Here is an 18,255-nt window from a genome sequence, read left to right as displayed (position 1 = left end):
CAGGAGCACTTTCGGTATCCCATGATCCCCTTTGGCCTTACCAGTGCCCCTCGGGGGTTCACCAAGGTGATGTCGGTGGTCACAGCTCATCTGTGCAGGTTAGGTGTGTCAGTCTTCCCCTACCTCGACGACTGGCTGTTGAAGGCGTCCTCACCCCAAGCTGTCGTCTCCCACCTTCAGACTACGGTGGACCTATAACTCACCCCTAAGGCAGGCCTTTCAATCCTGAAGTCAGGGTGCTCGGTTCTAAGTGAGTGGGGTGACCCTGCATGAGCAGGACAACTCTACAAACTTTGGAGTCCATTCTCCAGGGTTGTAGGTGCATCAGCCATTAAGATACATAAAGTGGCCATGCATCATTACTAGATGAACATCTCTAAACTGTAAACAACCCTGTCGGGTTTGGTATCCAACATGTTGGAATCATACCCCAACACCATAAACAATGTGGGAGGTTTGATTCCTTGCACTGAAAAGCTCCTCAGGGAGGTCCCATAGTCCTCACAGTACCAGTCTTCTAGACCCAGACAGCAAACTATGGCTGCTGCCAACCAGAGACACGATTCTGCCCTCCTGCCGCTGAGCCAAGCTTGAGCAGAGGAAGGCAGGACAATAGGTATCCTGTGACTACCTCCCAGACAGGACTTAATGTATTGGGACAGGGTGGGGGCGCTTGCCAATGCCACTCAGACTGCTTGAAGAGCACATTTGGTGCCCACCTAGCATACTCCAGTCCAAACCAGTTCAGGGAGCCGTTGGCTCCCGCTCTGGTGTGAAACTGGACAAAGTACTTGGGAGTATTCACCCCACTGTCCAGCCCCTCCCCTGGGAGAGACCCCTGAATCGTTCCTTAGGGTACTAAAGGGCTTACCTGTGAGTGGATCCCTAGATTCATCATTGGACAAGACTCAGATCACAAACCACTTCATCTTCGACCACTTGGGCACTCTGAACCTCGCTGGACTTCGCGTTGGGAACCGAGACTGCAACTGGGAAGACTCCTGCTGCTCCTGGTCTTGTCGTCCTGCAGGTCTGCTGCAACATCTGTGCCTGTGCTCCATACAGGTTCTTCACAGGGCCTGTGGACATCTAAGACACTTGAAGGAATCTCCTTTGGAGTGAAGGAGTCACTCCCCTGCATCTGCAGGCACCGCAATGCAGCTGACCGGTCTGCTGATCCTGGGCTCCCACGGACTCCGAAAGGCTCAGCAACACAGGTGGTGGTTCTGCAACTCCCTTGAGGCCTGCACTGTCTTCTCATCAGTGTCCCTTGTCGGAAACGCTGGAACAGAACCCCTGTGCACCTCGTTGACTTGCCATTGCCAAGGCTTGATGACTCTCTCCTCCAGAGATCTTCGGGCTCCAAGAAGCTCTTACCTCAAGCATCTCCTGCTGCCAAAATCTTCTTCTGCACCACTTCCTTTGCACCGTGGGCCTTCATCTTTTGGTGAGCTGCTCGAGGTCCTCTTGCAACTCCTGTGCCTTTGGCCCATGGGTTCTTCTGAGGGTCTTCTTTGGCTCCAGTGGGCTCCCTTGCTTGCTTGGGACCTGCTCTGACTTACCTGCTTGTGGTGAGTCACTTGGACCTTGCTGGTCCTGACAGTGCACCTTTTTCTTCAACTACGTTGGTTGCCGTTGCCAAGGCTTGTAGGTGCCCCTGCCAGACACTAACCCCTTGGCACTTGACATCCGACGTAGGACAGCTCATGCGTGGCTCCTGGTCCTCCTCTGCGTCAGCTGCAACTTCAAGGGCACCGTCAACTCTCCTGCATCTTCGACATCGGTGGGCATTCGTCTTCCGTTCCTCCAGGTCACTCTTAAGTGGCATAGACTCTATACCGTCTGCTTGCCGTTACATCTCACCTTGAATCCACGTTTGGATTCGACCAGACACTTTCACCTTCTTCGAAAGCTGCATCGTTTTCAAAGTCCTCCATTGTGGTCTATTGCAGTTTCCGACGCCACTTCACACCTATGCACCCGGCTTACCTGGTGTAGGTATCCTGGTTCCTGGGGTATCCATAGGTGGGGTGACTCTCCAACCTTCCATCTTCCATGGAAATTCTTCGGGGTCCGCTGGGAAGGGTCCTTCTTCTTTACAATTGTAACTGTGACTTACCTATTGACTAACATTGAGCACGCTGTTGTGTTCCCACTCTGCACACGACCTCCATGGGGTTCCTAGATACTCCCCTTGGATGGTTCCTTGGGTCCCTGGCTCGTCAATCTTCTGGGTCCATTCTCGACTTTGGTAGTGTTTCACATTCCACTATTTTAGTATATGGTTTGGTATCCCCTTGGGGACCACTCTGTATTATGTGCTGTTTACGAATTCTATTGACAAAATATTGTGTGTATTGTGTTGTATCTCAGGGTAGAACCAAAGGGGATGATGGACGGAGTGTTGAACATTGCAAGCACTCACCCCCAGTCAACTGATCTGGGTTTAATCCATCATCATTCTTTAGCTCACTCCGCCACCCCAGTTCAGACATCGCCATATGCAAATCAGTCTGACCCTGTGCCTCATGGGCAGTTCAGCCCAAACTGCCAAGCCATGTCTTCCCTGAACCAGAAAACAAGCATCCTGGGACCGGTTTCTGGCTAATCAGTCGTCATCAGCCAGGCTAGCTTGAATCCAGTGGCAAAGTGAGCAAGAGACCCACATCTGAGCATACCCTGCCAACTTTGGGCAAACAAAGCAAAACCAAAGGGGATGATGGACGGAGTGTTGAACATTGCAAGCACTCACCCCCAGTCAACTGATCTGGGTTTAATCCATCATCATTCTTTAGCTCACTCCGCCACCCCAGTTCAGACATGGCCATATGCAAATCAGTCTGACCCTGTGCCTCATGGGAACAGCCCAGCCCGAACTGCCAAGCCATGTCTTCCCTGGACCGGAAACAAGCATCCTGGGACCGGTTTCGGGTTCATAACCCTCGTCAGCCAGGCTAGCTTGAATCCATTGGCAAAGTGAGCAAGAGACCCACGTCTGGGCATACCCTGCCAACTTAGGGCGAACAAAGCAAGTTCAGAAGGTCCATCAAGGGCAGTGGGCAACTATCCTTTGACTCTCCTTTGCTAACAAAGGTAGAGATAAGCTCTTCACTGTTAGAGAAGAGTATGCTAACAATTATTCAGTCCCGAAGAGTGCCCTCTTAGATGAGTGTGGACTAACCACTGAGCATTACAGGATTAGGTTCAGAGACAGAAGGCACACACCCATGACTGGGCAGATTTCATTGATAGTGCTATTAAGGCTCTGGAAGGCTGGCTTCATGGAAGCAAGGTACAGCATTATGAAGGATTGTACAATATGATAATGATGGAGCACATCCTTAATAACGGTCAGAACCAATTTTTGCACCAGTACATAATGGACTCTGATCTGACCTCTTCCCAAGAATTGGGAAAGAAGGCAGACAAATGGTTCTTCACCAGGGTTAAGCAGAAAAATCAAGATGGTGGTGGTGGTGAGCAGAAGAAAGTTTCTTCCAAAGCTCAAGAAAAAGGTGGGGATAAGTCTAAAGAGAAGTCCTCTGAAGGTCCCCAAAAGTCTTCATCTAGGGGTTGGTCCCAAACTCCTTCTTCCCCTGGGAAGAAACCTTATTGCTATGTCTGCAAGGAGAAAGGCCACAAGAAATGGGACCCAATTGCCCCAAGGCCAGCAGTAAGAATATCACTACTACTGCTACAACACCCACTAGGTTCCCAAGTAGTAGTCGCCCAGGTGGTAGTAGTGCACTCAGGATTTTAGTTGGGCTCTCATGGGGTACTGAGGTGGATACTGGCCTAGCAAGATCCCCTACACAGGCCACCTTACTCTGTGATGGTGGCATGGGTTTTGCCACTTTTACTGTACGCCCCAATATCCTTGCCAAGGGCAGACAGGAGTCTCTGATTAATGGTCAGAAAGCTGTAGCCTGCAGAGACACAGAGGCTATTGTCACCATGCTGACAGGAAAACTGGTGTCCCCACTTCAGCTGTTACCTGGGTACATGTATCAGGTGACCGACACTGATGGTGTTAGGACAGATCATCTTATGGATATAGTCAATCTCAGCTGGGGAGGGGTCACTAGCCCTAAAAGGGTTTCAGTATCCCCAAATCTACCTATAGATTGCCTCTTGGGCCTGTGCTGAAGTAGAACTGAAGTCCCATCTAGCAAAGTCAGGCCTCCCTCAGCAAGTTGGTGTGACCCTTAGGGCCCCAGTCCAACCCCAGGGGATTCCAGGAGCAGTGGAGTCTGATTGAATGGCCCACCCTATTCCAACAGAGAGCACAAGGGAGAAAGAAACGTCTTTCTCCCTCCAAACTTTAGGTGAGGGTCAGCCTCCTCAGGGAACTGATTCTACCCTTTCTGAAGAAATTGCCCCAGAGGAGGACAGGCCTGTACTGGCAGAGCCACTGGGGGCAGAGGAACCTTCCATGGAGTTACCCAGTCTGGAGCAGGTATCCTGCCCCTCTCTGCCAGGCCTCAGTCATCCTAGTGCTGCAGAGGCCAGGGATGTCAGGGGGCCCTACAGGGCCCACTGCCAAGAGGAATCCCCTAATCCACAGATGAGGGACCCCCAGCCTAGTAGTACTAGTCAGGTGAATAATCCTCAGCAATCTGAGGGATCCCAATTACACTTAGCAAGTTACATCCCTCAAAGGGACTCTACTAGGCAAAGTAAAACATGGGGGCTGTCCCAAACCTTCACTGCCCCTACATTGTGCTTGCCAAACAGGTTCAACCAAAAGCTGTATGCAACCAAAGGTTGCCCCCCCAGGGATAAGTACAGGTCAGTCATAGAGAGAAAGGCCTCTGTTGTGGCCAGTGCTCTGAGAAAGTTGAGACCAACCCTGTTAGGACTTCACTTCACTAATCAGACAGCCCACAAGCCCCTCTCTTGGCTCAAACAGCTGACAGGTAGACACCCCCTACTTTTGAGAGGATCCAAGCTCCTACAGGAGAGGAACTTCTCAGGAGACCATAACATAGGGAGTATCCATGCTTGTTTCCGGTTCAGGGAAGACCTGGCTTGGCAGTTCAGGCTGAACTGTTCCTATGAGAAACAGGGTCAAGACTGGTTTGCATATGGCTGGGTCTTAACTGGAGTGACAAAGTTAGCTAAAGAACGATGAAGAATTTTACCCATATCTAATAGTGGCTAGGGCTGAGTGTCTGAAAAGTGTTAGCGCTTCATCCATCATCTCCTAGGGTTTGCTATGTTCGCCCTAAGTTGGCAGGATATGCCCAGGTGTGGGTTCCTTGCTCACTTTGTCACTTTTTCAAGCTAGCCTGGCTGATGAGGGATGTTAACCAGAAACCAGTTTCAGGATGCTTGTTTCCATTCCAGGGAAGACCTGGTTTGGCAGTTCGGGCTGGACTGTTCCCATGAGAATCAGGGTCAAGACTGATTTGCATATGGCTGGGTCTGAACTGGGATGGCAAAGTGAGCTAAAGAATGAGGATGGATTTAACCCAGATCTAATAGTGACTGGGGGTGAGTATCTGAAAATTTTCTGTGCTCCGTCCATCATCTCTTTGTATTTGCTATCCTCTGTAGGATAACATTACCTCTTCAGAAATTGCATTCCATTTTTAAAAACTGTAAAAATTAATAACCCAAAAGTACTTACCTGATTCCGATGATCTTGGTATTTAAATTCATATAAAAGTATTTGTCATTTTAATAAATTGGTGTCGGATTTCTTTATTGAGGGTGTGTCTAACTTACTGCCTTCACACAAATGGGTATTGTTGTCTTATTTTCACCAAGCTAGGATAGGTAGCCTTTGATTCTGTGTGTCTGTATTCTGTATTTAGTCTCAGATGTGGAATACCCTTCGATGTTTAGTTAGAGCATCAGCAAATCGTTTTAGTTTCATACATAATCTAGAATGTGGTGTTCTCCTCTATTAGTTTTGCTAACTTTTTTGATTGTTTTCCACAGAACTAGTGGGTGGTATTGCTTAAAAGAAAATGATCAATATACATAAGCATTATCATTTTCTTGCAATACATTTATTTTCTATTGTGATATCTTTTCTCATATGATCTGATATACAATTCATTCATGCATCTAAAAATCTAGAATACTGAACATCAAAAGCACTTTGGAGCCGATTTAGAGATTGAGGGACTGTCAGGGTGACAGACTACCATCCGCCACATTTAGAGATGACAATAGGCCCAATAGCCATCACTGTGAATTGAAAGAAACTACCATCATAGTAGTTCCGTTCAAAGTACACACTATTTGGTGGTCTACTGCCTTTAGTTTTTGACAACCTTCCACCAAACTTTAAAAAATATTTGTTTTTCAAAAACAACCCCCCAAAGTAGGAGTTTGTTTCTGAGAAACAAAAAACGAACTGTCCCCATGCCTTGGGGATCTTCTCCCCTGGTGTTGTTTTCATTATTTGTTTTGTCTGTCACCTCAAGATTGATCTTGGAGGTTTCTGACAGAAAAAAAGGACATCACATGTACTCCCTAATTAGAACGGATAGTGTAATGCTGATGGTGCCTACTCCGTTGGATGTCACAGGAGGTTTTCTGTTGGCTCAGTCAACCGAAAGCTTACAGTCCGCCCATCTCTAAAATGACCCAGCCAGACCCAGAATTTGGTGGACAGGGTAGTCTTTTGTATGTACAACAAAGTACCCTGTCTACCAAACTCTTAATAAGGGCCTTGGTTGCCTCCGAGGAGTTTGATCACTATAAAAATGCCATAGGCTTAGCCATAAATGTTTAATTTATATAGCATAGTATAGTTAACGGCTGATTTGGCTAACTATTAATTTAAAGTGATTTTCAGCATACTCACAGATATTAGTGATGAAAATTTTACCCACCAACCTATCGTCCCAACTTCACGTTATACCTCTATCATAGGAAGACACAAATTGGGGAAATGGGAAACAAATTGCACTAAAATTCAAGAAGCAGGGAAGATCATCCATATGATACGTCTTATAATTTTCATTGACAGATGGAGCCAGTGGCAATATAACTGCTGATAAAAGTTCAAATGTGCGGTCTCATTGACACCCTTAAAAGTTCAATCTTACCCATGAGAACCCAGAGATGAATAGCAATAGGATTGATTCATAGGTTCACCAATATGTAGGTTCTTATAAATAATGCTGAATTCCATCAATGCTCACTGGAATGCAGGAGCAACATTTTGGGGGGCTTAATAGTGTAAGATGTCTTTAACAAGTATTAAGTTAAGTAGCCCCTTTGTCTGAACACATTTGATGTAGTGACTCCTATGTATCACTCAAACTCCACAAACAGAGCGAATTTCACTGCCCAGGCATACTTATGATTAAAACACATTTGATGGTATCAGATTTCAGTGATAGGGCATGGAAATTGTATTAATGAGATAATATTAAGAATGTTCTGCATACTGGATAGTTATAATATTTTCACACTGTGGACACTGTTAAAAATAATTATTGCTGCATTTCTTTCCTAATTCAGGGAGGCTGGGTGTTGCTTCAAAATTGTCATCTTGGATTAGATTTCTTGGATGAATTACTGGAAACTGTCATTACTGCTGACAATCCACATGAGAGTTTCAGAGTTTGGTTGACAACTGAAGCACACAACAAGTTCCCAATTACCTTATTACAGGTTTGTTTAGATCTTTTTGGTAACATGTTCCTATTCTTAGAATCCCTCCTTGTGTCAATTAGGCAGTTTTGAAACTGAGGGGCATATTTACAAAGAAGTGACGGAGCGCGGCGTTAGCCACGCCCACTTTTGAAACACAGGGCTGCACCGTACTCACAACAATGCGGTGCAGTCCTGCATTTCTCCCCGCACTGGCGCAAATTTCACCTGCCTAGCACCAACGCAGGCACCCTTCCACCATAGTGCAAGGGTGCCTGCGTTGGTGGGAATGATTGTGTATGTGCAGGAATGTGTCCCTTCTTGCACATAAACAATCTTTTAAATGGTGATTTGTAATTTCTGTGTGTGCTGCTATGTGCAGTACACATAGAAGTTACAAGTCATCATTTTAAAAATGATTGTTTATTGGAAGGGACACCTTCCTGCACATAAACAATAATGCATAGCGGTTTTCTGTTTCTATGTGTGCTGCTCAATGCAGCACAAATAGAAACAGCAAAGAAGCAATAAAGCATTCTCCTCATTTCGTCATGTTCCGACCAGGTTTTTTTTGGTCTTAATTTTGGCGCTGCCTCATGGTTATGCCACCCTTGTAAATAGGGGCAGTGTCAAAATCAATGGGTGTTGAAGTGGAACCCCGACCGCAATACCCATCGCCCACCCCTTTCACGCTAAGTATAGCGTGAAAGGGTGCCTTATTTACAAAGCAGCGTTAAGTCACGTTAAGTGGCTTAACACTGCCTTATAAAGAAGGCGAAGCCCATATCGCCACAGGAACATCTTTAAAAGTGATGTTCCTGTGGCGATAGGAGCTTGTAAATATGCCCCTGAATGTTTGAATTAATAGTCACATGTTCTGAACCTAGTGCTAGACACCAGTACATGGCGTTATGAATCATTTTATGGATAACAGAGTACTGATCTATTTTTTTACAATGATGTGTAATATTTTATCAGAAATCTCTGCTAGGTATTTCACTACTCTAAGCACCAGCCATGCTGCCTTTTGGACAGATGGGAAAGTATGTTTTAAGTCGCCGCAGAAGGTAATTATTATTACCTATACGAGCGGTTATCTAAAGCAAATTTGGAGAGATTTCCTTAGAGACAGATCTGTGGAAACACTGAAAGAGGGGATCTAGAGACCAGGAAGTGAGAGTTGTTCACCTTTAGTACTGTCGGGGGATCCGTTTGTATGCAGTCTTATTGTGCTTGCTAGCAAAAAAAAACGTAAAGTTAATCTTCTCTTTTGGGCAGAAATTGTAGTTGTGTTATTTATTACATAATGGTGGGCTATGCAGGAGTCAAATTATGACTTATATAGCGTCCTTCCCAGCCTGAGCATGCAAATGAAATATGCCACACATAAACCTCTGCAATCAATCAATCAATCAATCAGTTACATTTATAAAGCGCGCTACTCACCCGTAAGGGTCTCAAGGCGCTGGGGGGGGGAGAGGGGGGGGTCAGTGCTCGTAGAGCCAGGTCTTGAGCTGCCTTCTGAAGGAGAGGTGGTCCTGTATGGCGCGAAGGTGGCTGGGAAGGGAGTTCCAGGTCTTCGCTGCCAGAAAAGAGAAAGATCTTCCTCCGGCGGTGGCTTTGCGGATGCGGGGTACGGCTGCCAGGGCTTGTCCGGTCGAGCGTAGGGTGCGCGGAGGAGTGTAGAAGGAGACGCGGTGGTTGATGAGTTTTGGTCCGAGGTTGTGCAGGGCTTTGTGTGCGTGGGTGAGGAGTCTGAAGGTGATCCTATTGTTGACTGGGAGCCAGTGAAGTTCTTCAGGTGTCCGGAGATGTGGTGGTGGCGGGGTATGTTCAGGATGAGTCGTGCGGCAGCCTTCTGGATTCGTTGCAGTTTCCTCTGCAGCTTGATGGTGATGCCGGCGTACAGAGTGTTCCCATAGTCCAAGCGACTGGTGACGAGGGCGTGGGTGACGGTCTTCCTGGTGTCGGTGGGGATCCAGCGGAAGATCTTGCGGAGCATGCGGAGGGTGTTGAAGCATGCCGAGGTCACCGAGTTGACCTGTCTGGTCATGGAGAGGGATGAGTCCAGGATGAAGCCGAGGTTGCGTGCGTGGTTGGTGGGTTGGGGAGTGCTGCCCAGGGCGGGAGGCCACCAGGAGTCGTCCCAGGTGGAGGGTGTAGGGCCGAGTATGAGGACCTCCGTCTTCTCTGTGTTCAGTTTAAGCCGGCTGTCTGTCATCCAGTTCGCTACTTCCTTCATGCCTTCGTGTAGTCTGGTTCTAGCTGAGGTGGGGTTGTTGGTGAGGGATAAGATGAGCTGGGTGTCGTCGGCGTAGGATATGAGGTCGAGTCCGTGTTTTCGTGCGATGTTCGCCAGGGGGGTCATGTAGATGTTGAAGAGGGTGGGGCTGAGGGAGGATCCTTGGGGGATGCCGCAGATGATCTCTGTGGCTGTGGATCTGAAGGGGGGGAGGCGGACTCTCTGGGTTCTTCCGGAGAGGAAGGAGATGATCCATTCCAGGGCCTTGCCTCTGATGCCGGCGTTGCTGAGGCGACGTATCAGGGTATGGTGGCATACCGTGTCAAAGGCTGCAGAGAGGTCCAGGAGTATGAGGGCCACGGTTTCTCCTTTGTCGGTTAGGGATCTGATGTCGTCCGTGGCTGCGATGAGGGCGGTCTCGGTGCTGTGGTTAGCTCTGAAGCCGAACTGTGAGGGGTCGAGTGAGTCGTTGATTTCCAGGGCGGTGGTGAGTTGAGCGTTGACGATTTTCTCAATCACTTTGGCGGGGAACGGTAGGAGCGAGATGGGCCGGAAGTTTTTGAGTCCGGTGGGGTCTGCTGTTGGTTTCTTTAGGAGGGCGTTGAGTTCGGCGTGTTTCCATTTCTCCGGGAAGGTGGCGGTGGTGAAAGACGCGTTGATGATGTCTCGGAGGTGGGGTGCGATGATGTTGTCGGCTTTGTTGAAGATGTGGTGCAGGCAGGGGTCGGATGGTGATCCTGAGTGGATGGAGTTCATGATGCGGGTGGTTTCCTCGGTGGTGGTTGGGTTCCAGGTGAGGATGGTGGTGTTGTCGGTGGCGGGTTCCAGTGGTGGGTTTGTGTTGGTTGTGGTGAAGCTGTTGTAGATGTCGGTGATCTTGTGGTGGAAGAAGGCTGCGAGGGAGTCGCAGAGGTCCTGTGAGGGAGGGATGGAGTTGTTTTCTGCGTCGGGGTTGGAGAGTTCTTTGACGATGCCAAATAGTTCCTTGCTGTTGTGGGCGTTGTTGTCTAGTCTGTTCTGGAAGGCTGATTTTCGTGCGGCGCGGAGGCGTTGGTGGTGTTGGCGGGTGGCGTTCTTGAGAGCAGACATGTTCTCCTCGGTCTGGTTGAGGCGCCAAGTCTTTTCGAGGGTGCGGCATTCTTTTTTGGAGTCCTTGAGGTCGGGGGTGAACCAGGAGTTTTTCTTGTGGTTGTTGGGACTTCTTTATTCTCCAACATACAATCACACACTGCAAGCATTACAGCATATCGTTTATAACCACACCGTAACACCTTCCATCAGACTACGTAGTTCCGGTTTGGAGTGCCCCCAGAACTGCGAGGGTCCTGGTGCATTTAATATCCCAGACATTACATCTCCCCATTTGTTAAATAAAAAGTACAGACAGCATTAACATCTCAGTTCCTCAATGAGTCGCGCAGGTGCTCCCAGATGGGATGGTGTGAGGTAATTGAGAAGCACCCTGATCAGGCATTGATGACATAGGCTCAAATGTTTGATGTAAAAACTCAGATGGGGTCACCACGCTTGTGATCTCATGTGCCCATTGCACGTCACAACTCTCAAAGGGTCAGCAGCAAATTGAGTGTCCATTTTCCGCTTTCTCTTCTGTTTGAACAGTACCTAGTTCCCTTTATTGAAGATGGTTTCCTGGGCGTATCAGCATTGATCAACATATGTTTTCATCTTGTACTTTCAAGAAGTGTTTGTGACACGAACCTTATCAGCATTCATCGATTGGTCTGATTTCCTTTGTGGTAGTTTGGTTCTGATGGCTCTCCCAAATAGCAAGGGTGCAGGACTATAGGCACGAAAGGCTTGACACATGGCTTGTTTGAGATCAATTTCCTCCTTTGAGGTTTCCTGAATCACCCTCTTGAGCATGCCCATGAATCATTCAACAACACCTTTGGCTTGGGGCCACAGAGTTGTACTCTTTTGATGCTTGATATTGAGTTGAACGAGAAACTTCTTGAATTGTTTTGCTATTGAAAGGCTGCCATTGTCCGATTTGAGAATATCAAGGATGCCCCATGCTGCAAAAATTTCATTAAGCTGCTTGATGACTTTGTCATGTGTTGTTGATGATAAGTCTTCCACCAAAGGAAAACTTGAATACTCATTAATGACTACCATGAGATGATGTCCACTACTTAAAGTCCCTAAGAAGTCAACTGCAACTCTCTCCCAGGCATGCGCAGGAAGGTCAGACATTTTTAGTGATTGCTGTGTCACCTTGGGGATTGAACAGTTACAAAGATGGCACGCCTTGAGCTCTTTCTCAACCCATTCATCTAAACTAGGAAACCATAGTCAGTCTCTTAGGGCTCTTTTGGTGGCTACAATACCACTATATCCTTCGTGGTCTAGCTCAATGACTTGCTGTCCCAGGCTCTCAGGCACAACTTGTCTTGAGCCTCTCAAGATGCTATCCTCTCGAGTGACCGTTAGCTCAACCTGTAAATTTATGAATTTTTGAAATTCAACATCGTAAGCAATGGGTCGAATATTTTGTTTCTAAGAGTGCATTGTAATGAGGTCCTTGAGGATGATCATGTTTCTATCTGCGTTGGTTGCAGCAATGATCTGTTCAATGGATAAAGCTGCTGTCGTGCTGGACCTCACAATGAAGTTCTTTGGATGTCGAACTGTGGCGAGATAGTGGTACTCGTGAAAAGTAATCTGCGGGGTTTTGGTCTTTGCTCGACTTATGTTCAATTGCATAGTTGTATTCTTGCAGTCGCAAACCCCCACCTTTTGATGCGAGAGGGCATTTTAGCTTTTGGGTTTCCAAAGATGGTGAGCAATGCCTGGTGGTCTGTGATAATAGTGAAACATTTCTGATACAGAAACACATGGAAATGTTCACAGGCACACAGTACAGTCAGACTCTCCTTCTCCGGCTGTGAGTAGGCATATTCTGTTTCAGAAAGGCTTCTTCTGGCATAGGTCACAATGTGTCTCTGGGCATTCAGATGGCCATTGAGTTGAGAAAGGATTGCTCCCAGCCCCACTGGGCTCGCACCTACTGTAATCTCAGTACATTGTACCTTGGGGTCAAACACATTTTGTTTATTCCTTTGAAACTTTGGTCACAGTAAGGAGACCACTGGAATAGAACATTTCTCTTTGTTAAGTCTCTCAATGGGACAGTTACTGTAGCAAAGTCACAAATGTATCTTGAGCAATTACTGGCCATGGCTAAGAAGGATCTCAGCATGGTTATTTCTTGTGGGGGGCAAATAGATGACAATACTTACACTTTATCGAGGTGAGGAGTCATTCTGCCATCAGTGAATATGTGCCCAAGGAATTTAAGTTTGGTTTTGTGAAACTCGCTCTTTGCTGCATTCAGAGTAAGACCTGCATCAAAAAGCAATTGGCACACTTGTGTAAGAGCCTTGTCATGCTCCTTTTTTGTTATCCTAAATACCAGCATGTCATCACTGTAACAGTTTGGATTATTCAGCGAATAACATTCTAAAATATCTGTGCAGCATATCAGTCTTTTATATCTGAACAAACCAACAGTAGTAAAAAATAGTAATATATGTACAGTTTTCTTCCAGCTCGAGCGGATGTTATCCTTTATTCATGTCAGGACTGAAGAAGCCTTTGGCTACATTCACCTGCATGATCATGTCCACTATGTGAGGACCAGCATGTCTTCCTCTCTCAATTGCTTTGTTGGCTTGGCGCATATCAACGCAAAATGCGCACTGCACTTCCACTGTCCTTTAGTGCACCACGACTATGGGTGAAACCCACACTGTAGGACTGGCGGGTCTTTGAATGATGTCATGTATTATCAGTGATTCTAGTTCTTTCTAAGCGGCTGCTTTCAAGTGGAAAGCAACTCTGCGGTACTGTTGGGTAACAGTGCGAATGTCTTCATTAATCTCAAGTTGATCCTTCATTATCTTGAGTCCACCTAGGCTATGAAATATCAACAGGAGCTGACTCACAATTTCAGACTGAACGTGGATGCTATAGTTGAGAGATATCAGTCCTATGTCCACAGCAATGGCAAAGATAAGTAGGCATGCAATCGATGAAATTCCTTGAAGAACATGAATCGGCGCTTGCACCAACATTGTTTTGTGTCTCATGGTTGCTGTAAATGACCCTTGACACTGTAGCAGTTTAGAAGGAGCACATTTGTGTTTGACAGAGAAAGGCGCGGCACAGGAGATAAGCTGTTAAACTTCTCTACTGGTTTGATATTAATCGCGACACTCCACTGTCTATAATGAAGGGTATGGGGCAACTGTTTACCTTTAGTGTAAATTCTCGGACACTATCCAAATGAGTTTTGTCGCTTCGTTTGGCAATTCTTCTCTAACTTTTATCTTCTTCACAAGCAGCTTGTTTCTTAGTAAACATCATCAGTGCACATCCGTCTTCTTAATCAGCGCTTGATGATGACGTGGAAGAGCCTTTATATGATGAAATTGATGATAAACGAATGTGCCTGGTTTCTCCTCGCAGCAACTGATGTTGCATATTGTCCTTGTGGGCGTGGCGAGAATGCTTCGGGAACCTTCTAGCTTCTATTTTCTCTTCTCCCTATGACGCACATGGTTTCTCTTTCACTTTGCAGACCATTATTAAGTGTTTTTCTTTCCCACAGCCTATGCATATTTGTCCAATGGCTGGACATTTACTTGCACGAGGAAATAAAAATCAACATCAGAAGCACAGTCTTTTCTTTTTCGAAGACGTCGACCTGTGTGCTTCTGCTTGCTTTTCATGAACAACAATGAAACATTACTCACTGTTCCTGCTTCCATATCAGCGGCATGTTGCTCTGCTTGTTCTTCTGTCCTTGCAGCCATTACTATTTTCCCTAAATTGGGTGGCTCTCTCAACATGTGTCCCCTGAAGGAGCCTGAAAGACACCCATCAATGACTCTGAGGCGCATGGCTTCTTCATCGCTAAAGTCGCGGAACTTGCAGTGTTTCATAAGTGCATCAAGTCTCTCAAGAAACTCATCTATCGTTTCACCACTCTGTTGTCGTGCTCGGTTGATGATGTACCTCTCATAGTCAACATTTGGCACAGATTGAACTTGGCTTCCAACGTCTCTTTTATCTTATGATAGGCTTTGCATCAGTGTGTGAGATGCTCTTTATCACTTCTTTCACTTTATCGTCAGCAAGGTTTTCAAAATATTTAATGATTTTCTCATCATTTTTTTCTTCTAGAGCATCTATTAAGTCATCGAATGTCTCAATCCACACAACTCGCATGGCACCAATTTTCAGTTTCTTGGACTTGTCGAAAAGCGGTGGTAGTTTCAAGAACACAGCTGCATTGTATTCCATGCTCTCTTCTGCTGCCATTGAGGGCACATGCTGTTCAGACAGCTTTCACAGCATCAGCAACTTTTGTAAGCACAAGCCATGTGATTGACTTTGGGTTGCCGCACCTGATTCGAGGTTGTGTGGCAAATCAATCGCTTGTGCTGGTAAGTAAGCTACTCTGTTTGTACCTGGTTGTCACTGCCTTAAGCATTTTCTTCATATGGATGTTAGCTCTGTGTTATGGCACAGTGCAGTATCTCTTCCTTCAACTTGACGAGCGGTTTCTGGCGGGCTTTTCGACCGTGCTCCTCAGCAAGGCCTTCAACTTCTTTGATAGCTATGTATGGGCAGGAGCGGACTTTGACTCCAGATATGTGACTCGCAGACCGTTTTGCATTGATTCGGGTGCACTTGGCACTCATGAGCAGTTTACTGTACCTTTTGCAAACTGTCAGGGAGAGCAGCCTTGTTTCTTTGGGGCACTTATCCCCTACTCGTTGCCAGTTGTGGAGTCCTCCACAGCCTAGGAGCATGCAAATGAAATACGCCACACAAGGAGCTCTGCAACAGACGTCTTTATTCTCCAACATATGATTACACACTGCACGCATTACAGTCTAATTTTTTTTTCCACACCTTAACACCTCCTACCAGACTATGTAATTCCTGTTTGGAGTCCACCCAGAACTGCGAGGGCACTGATACATATAATATCCAAGACCCTATAACTTTGGCATTATGTGCCCTGATGGTTATAAAGTTATCCATTTTCCTCGCAATGGCCTAAGAGGCAGTGGGGTAGCCATTATATTTAGATATAGATGGCATTTGAAATTGGTGCAACTGAATACATTTCATGAGGCTGAACTATTGGGTTTCACGCTGAATCGTTCACCAGCTAGATCCATTTCCCGGAATCCTTGTTATCGCCCTCCTGGCGCTTCTTCTGCATTTGGACAATCATAGGCAGATTTTATGTCTACACTGATCTTATCACACATAGTTTTCTTTTTATTAGTTGATTTTAATATTTGGGTGGAGGTGAAAGGAGACACGTCTATATTTGACTTTTTGGGCTCATTAGAGACTTAAATTTTACAGCAATAAACGAAGATGGCCTCTTACAAAAATGTTTGCGGACAAAGTCAAATATGTGACTAGGCTAGGTCATTATCATAACATGATCAAGGAAGCACGGAAAGTGCACTTCACCTCTACAATTGTCAATGGGGGCAATTCCGCAAAAGAGTTATACAAAGCATTAAACAGCTTTATGAAACCATGTGCCTGCGCTTCCACCATTGTGGCTTCTCAAGAACTTTGTGACAACCTAGCTGACTTCTTTGAAGCTAAGATTAAGACAATTTACAAGAACTTTTAAGCCAGTCTGGAACGACCTGAAATGGAACCCGATTTAAGTCATCCTCACCCAAATGCCATAGCTGGCTTCAGCAATTTTGAAATTTGCTCTGTGGATCAAGTGCAGGAAATGCTCGCCCACGCTAAATCTGGTTCTGCTCAGCAAACGTGTCCTCCTAGGATAACAGCAGTCAAGGAAATGTTTAATCTCTCATTAGCCACTGCCAAAGTGCCTAAGGACTGGAAGTGTGCCCAAGTATCTCCGCTTCTTAAAAAACCCTCAGCAAACCCCGATGTTCTCTCGGACCAGACCAATCTCGCTGTTACTCTAGAAAGCTGTAGGAGGCTGTCTTAGTGTATGGTGGACACTTATTCAAATGATGAACCATGCACTAATCCAGGTAACCCATATGGTGATTTTAGTGGTCTTTGATAACCATAGAAAGCTCACAAAGTGGTAGCTGTGGAGAGCAACATTCAGGCTTTTCTTGAATGAGTGTAAAGCAGCTTGTTTTACCAACTTTAATCAACATTGTAAAGTAAATGAAAAAGAACCACACAGTGTTTATGTAAAAATAAGTCTATTTATTCACAACACAATCACTGGCGATTCTCCTACCCGGAGATAACAATAGCACACACAAGAATACTTTGAAAACAATCTGGTAAGTAGCAAAAAATACAGTGGTTTCTAGGGGGAGTCCAAACCATATATTAAAAAAGTGGAATGCGAACTGTAAAGGAGAACGTAACTTGGACCAGAAGACTCAAAGGAGCTGGGGATATGAGGAAACACCCTAGGTAAGGACCCAGGAACCCCACGTAGGCTGTGTGCAGAATGGAAACACAGCCACGTGCCCAATGGAAGTCAATGGAGAAGTTATGGTTGCAGTTTTAAAGAAGAAGGACCTTTCCCGGAGGACTCTGAAGAAACCCTTCGGACGACAGAAGGTTGGATACCTCCCCAGCCGTGGATGCCCCAGGAGCCAGATTCCCTGCACCAGGAAAGCCAGGTGCATAGGGGTGAAATGACATCGGGACCTGACATAGACGACAACGGGAGACTTCAAAGAAGATGCCTAAGGAGAAGACTGTGAAGGAGTCCGGAGGAATCCAAGGGTGGATTGTTGAAGTGAAGAAACTGCAAGCAGAGGGGACAGAGTCTATGCCTCTCAAAGGTGACCAGGAAGCACGGAAGCACAATGCCCACCGATGTTGAGGGGTTCAGAGGAGATGACTGTGACCTTGTTGCTGCAGCTGTTAGGACCAGGTGATGCTGAGGAAGACCAGGAGCCTTGCACGAGCTGTCCCATGTCAGATGTCAGATCTCAGTGACTAGGTGGTCAGTGTCCGGCGGGAGTACCAACAAGTCTCGGTAGCTGCAACTGGCGTGGAGAACAAAAAGGAGCAAATGTTGGGACCAGCAAGGTCCCAAGGACTCACCAAAGGCAGGAGAGTCACAGCAGGCCCCAAACAAGCAGGGAATCCCACTGAAGCAAGATAAGACCCTCAAGAGTATCCACAGGCCGGAGTCACAGGAGTCGCAAGAGGACCTCAAGCAGCTCACCAAAGTTGGAGGCCAATGATGCAGGAGATGCAAGGACTCCTCTATTCTTCAGGAATTGAGGTGCTGGAGGCTGGAGCTTCTTGTAGCCCAAAGAGCTCTCAAGTGCAGAGCCAACAAACCATGGCAATGGCAAGTCGACGCTGTGCACAGGGATTTGGTTCCAGCGGGAGGG

General features: G+C 46.5%; 1 protein-coding gene across 1 annotated transcript in view; it reads left to right on the top strand.

The window, feature by feature from the left end:
- The window catches only part of DNAH8 (dynein axonemal heavy chain 8), a 13,985,216-nt gene that overhangs the window by 12,761,152 nt on the left and 1,205,809 nt on the right, over positions 1-18,255 (top strand). Inside the window, exon 84 of the mRNA XM_085610239.1 lies at positions 7,480-7,632. Within this exon, the coding sequence (XP_085466365.1) occupies positions 7,480-7,632 (153 nt within the window). The remainder of the gene's footprint in view (positions 1-7,479; positions 7,633-18,255) is intronic.

The sequence above is a fragment of the Triturus cristatus genome, chromosome 6 (assembly GCF_964204655.1).
Source record: "Triturus cristatus chromosome 6, aTriCri1.1, whole genome shotgun sequence".
NCBI classification, from domain to species: domain Eukaryota; kingdom Metazoa; phylum Chordata; class Amphibia; order Caudata; family Salamandridae; genus Triturus; species Triturus cristatus.
The sequence above is the reverse complement of the archived record's forward strand: the minus strand, read 5'-3'. Positions and strand labels throughout refer to the sequence as shown.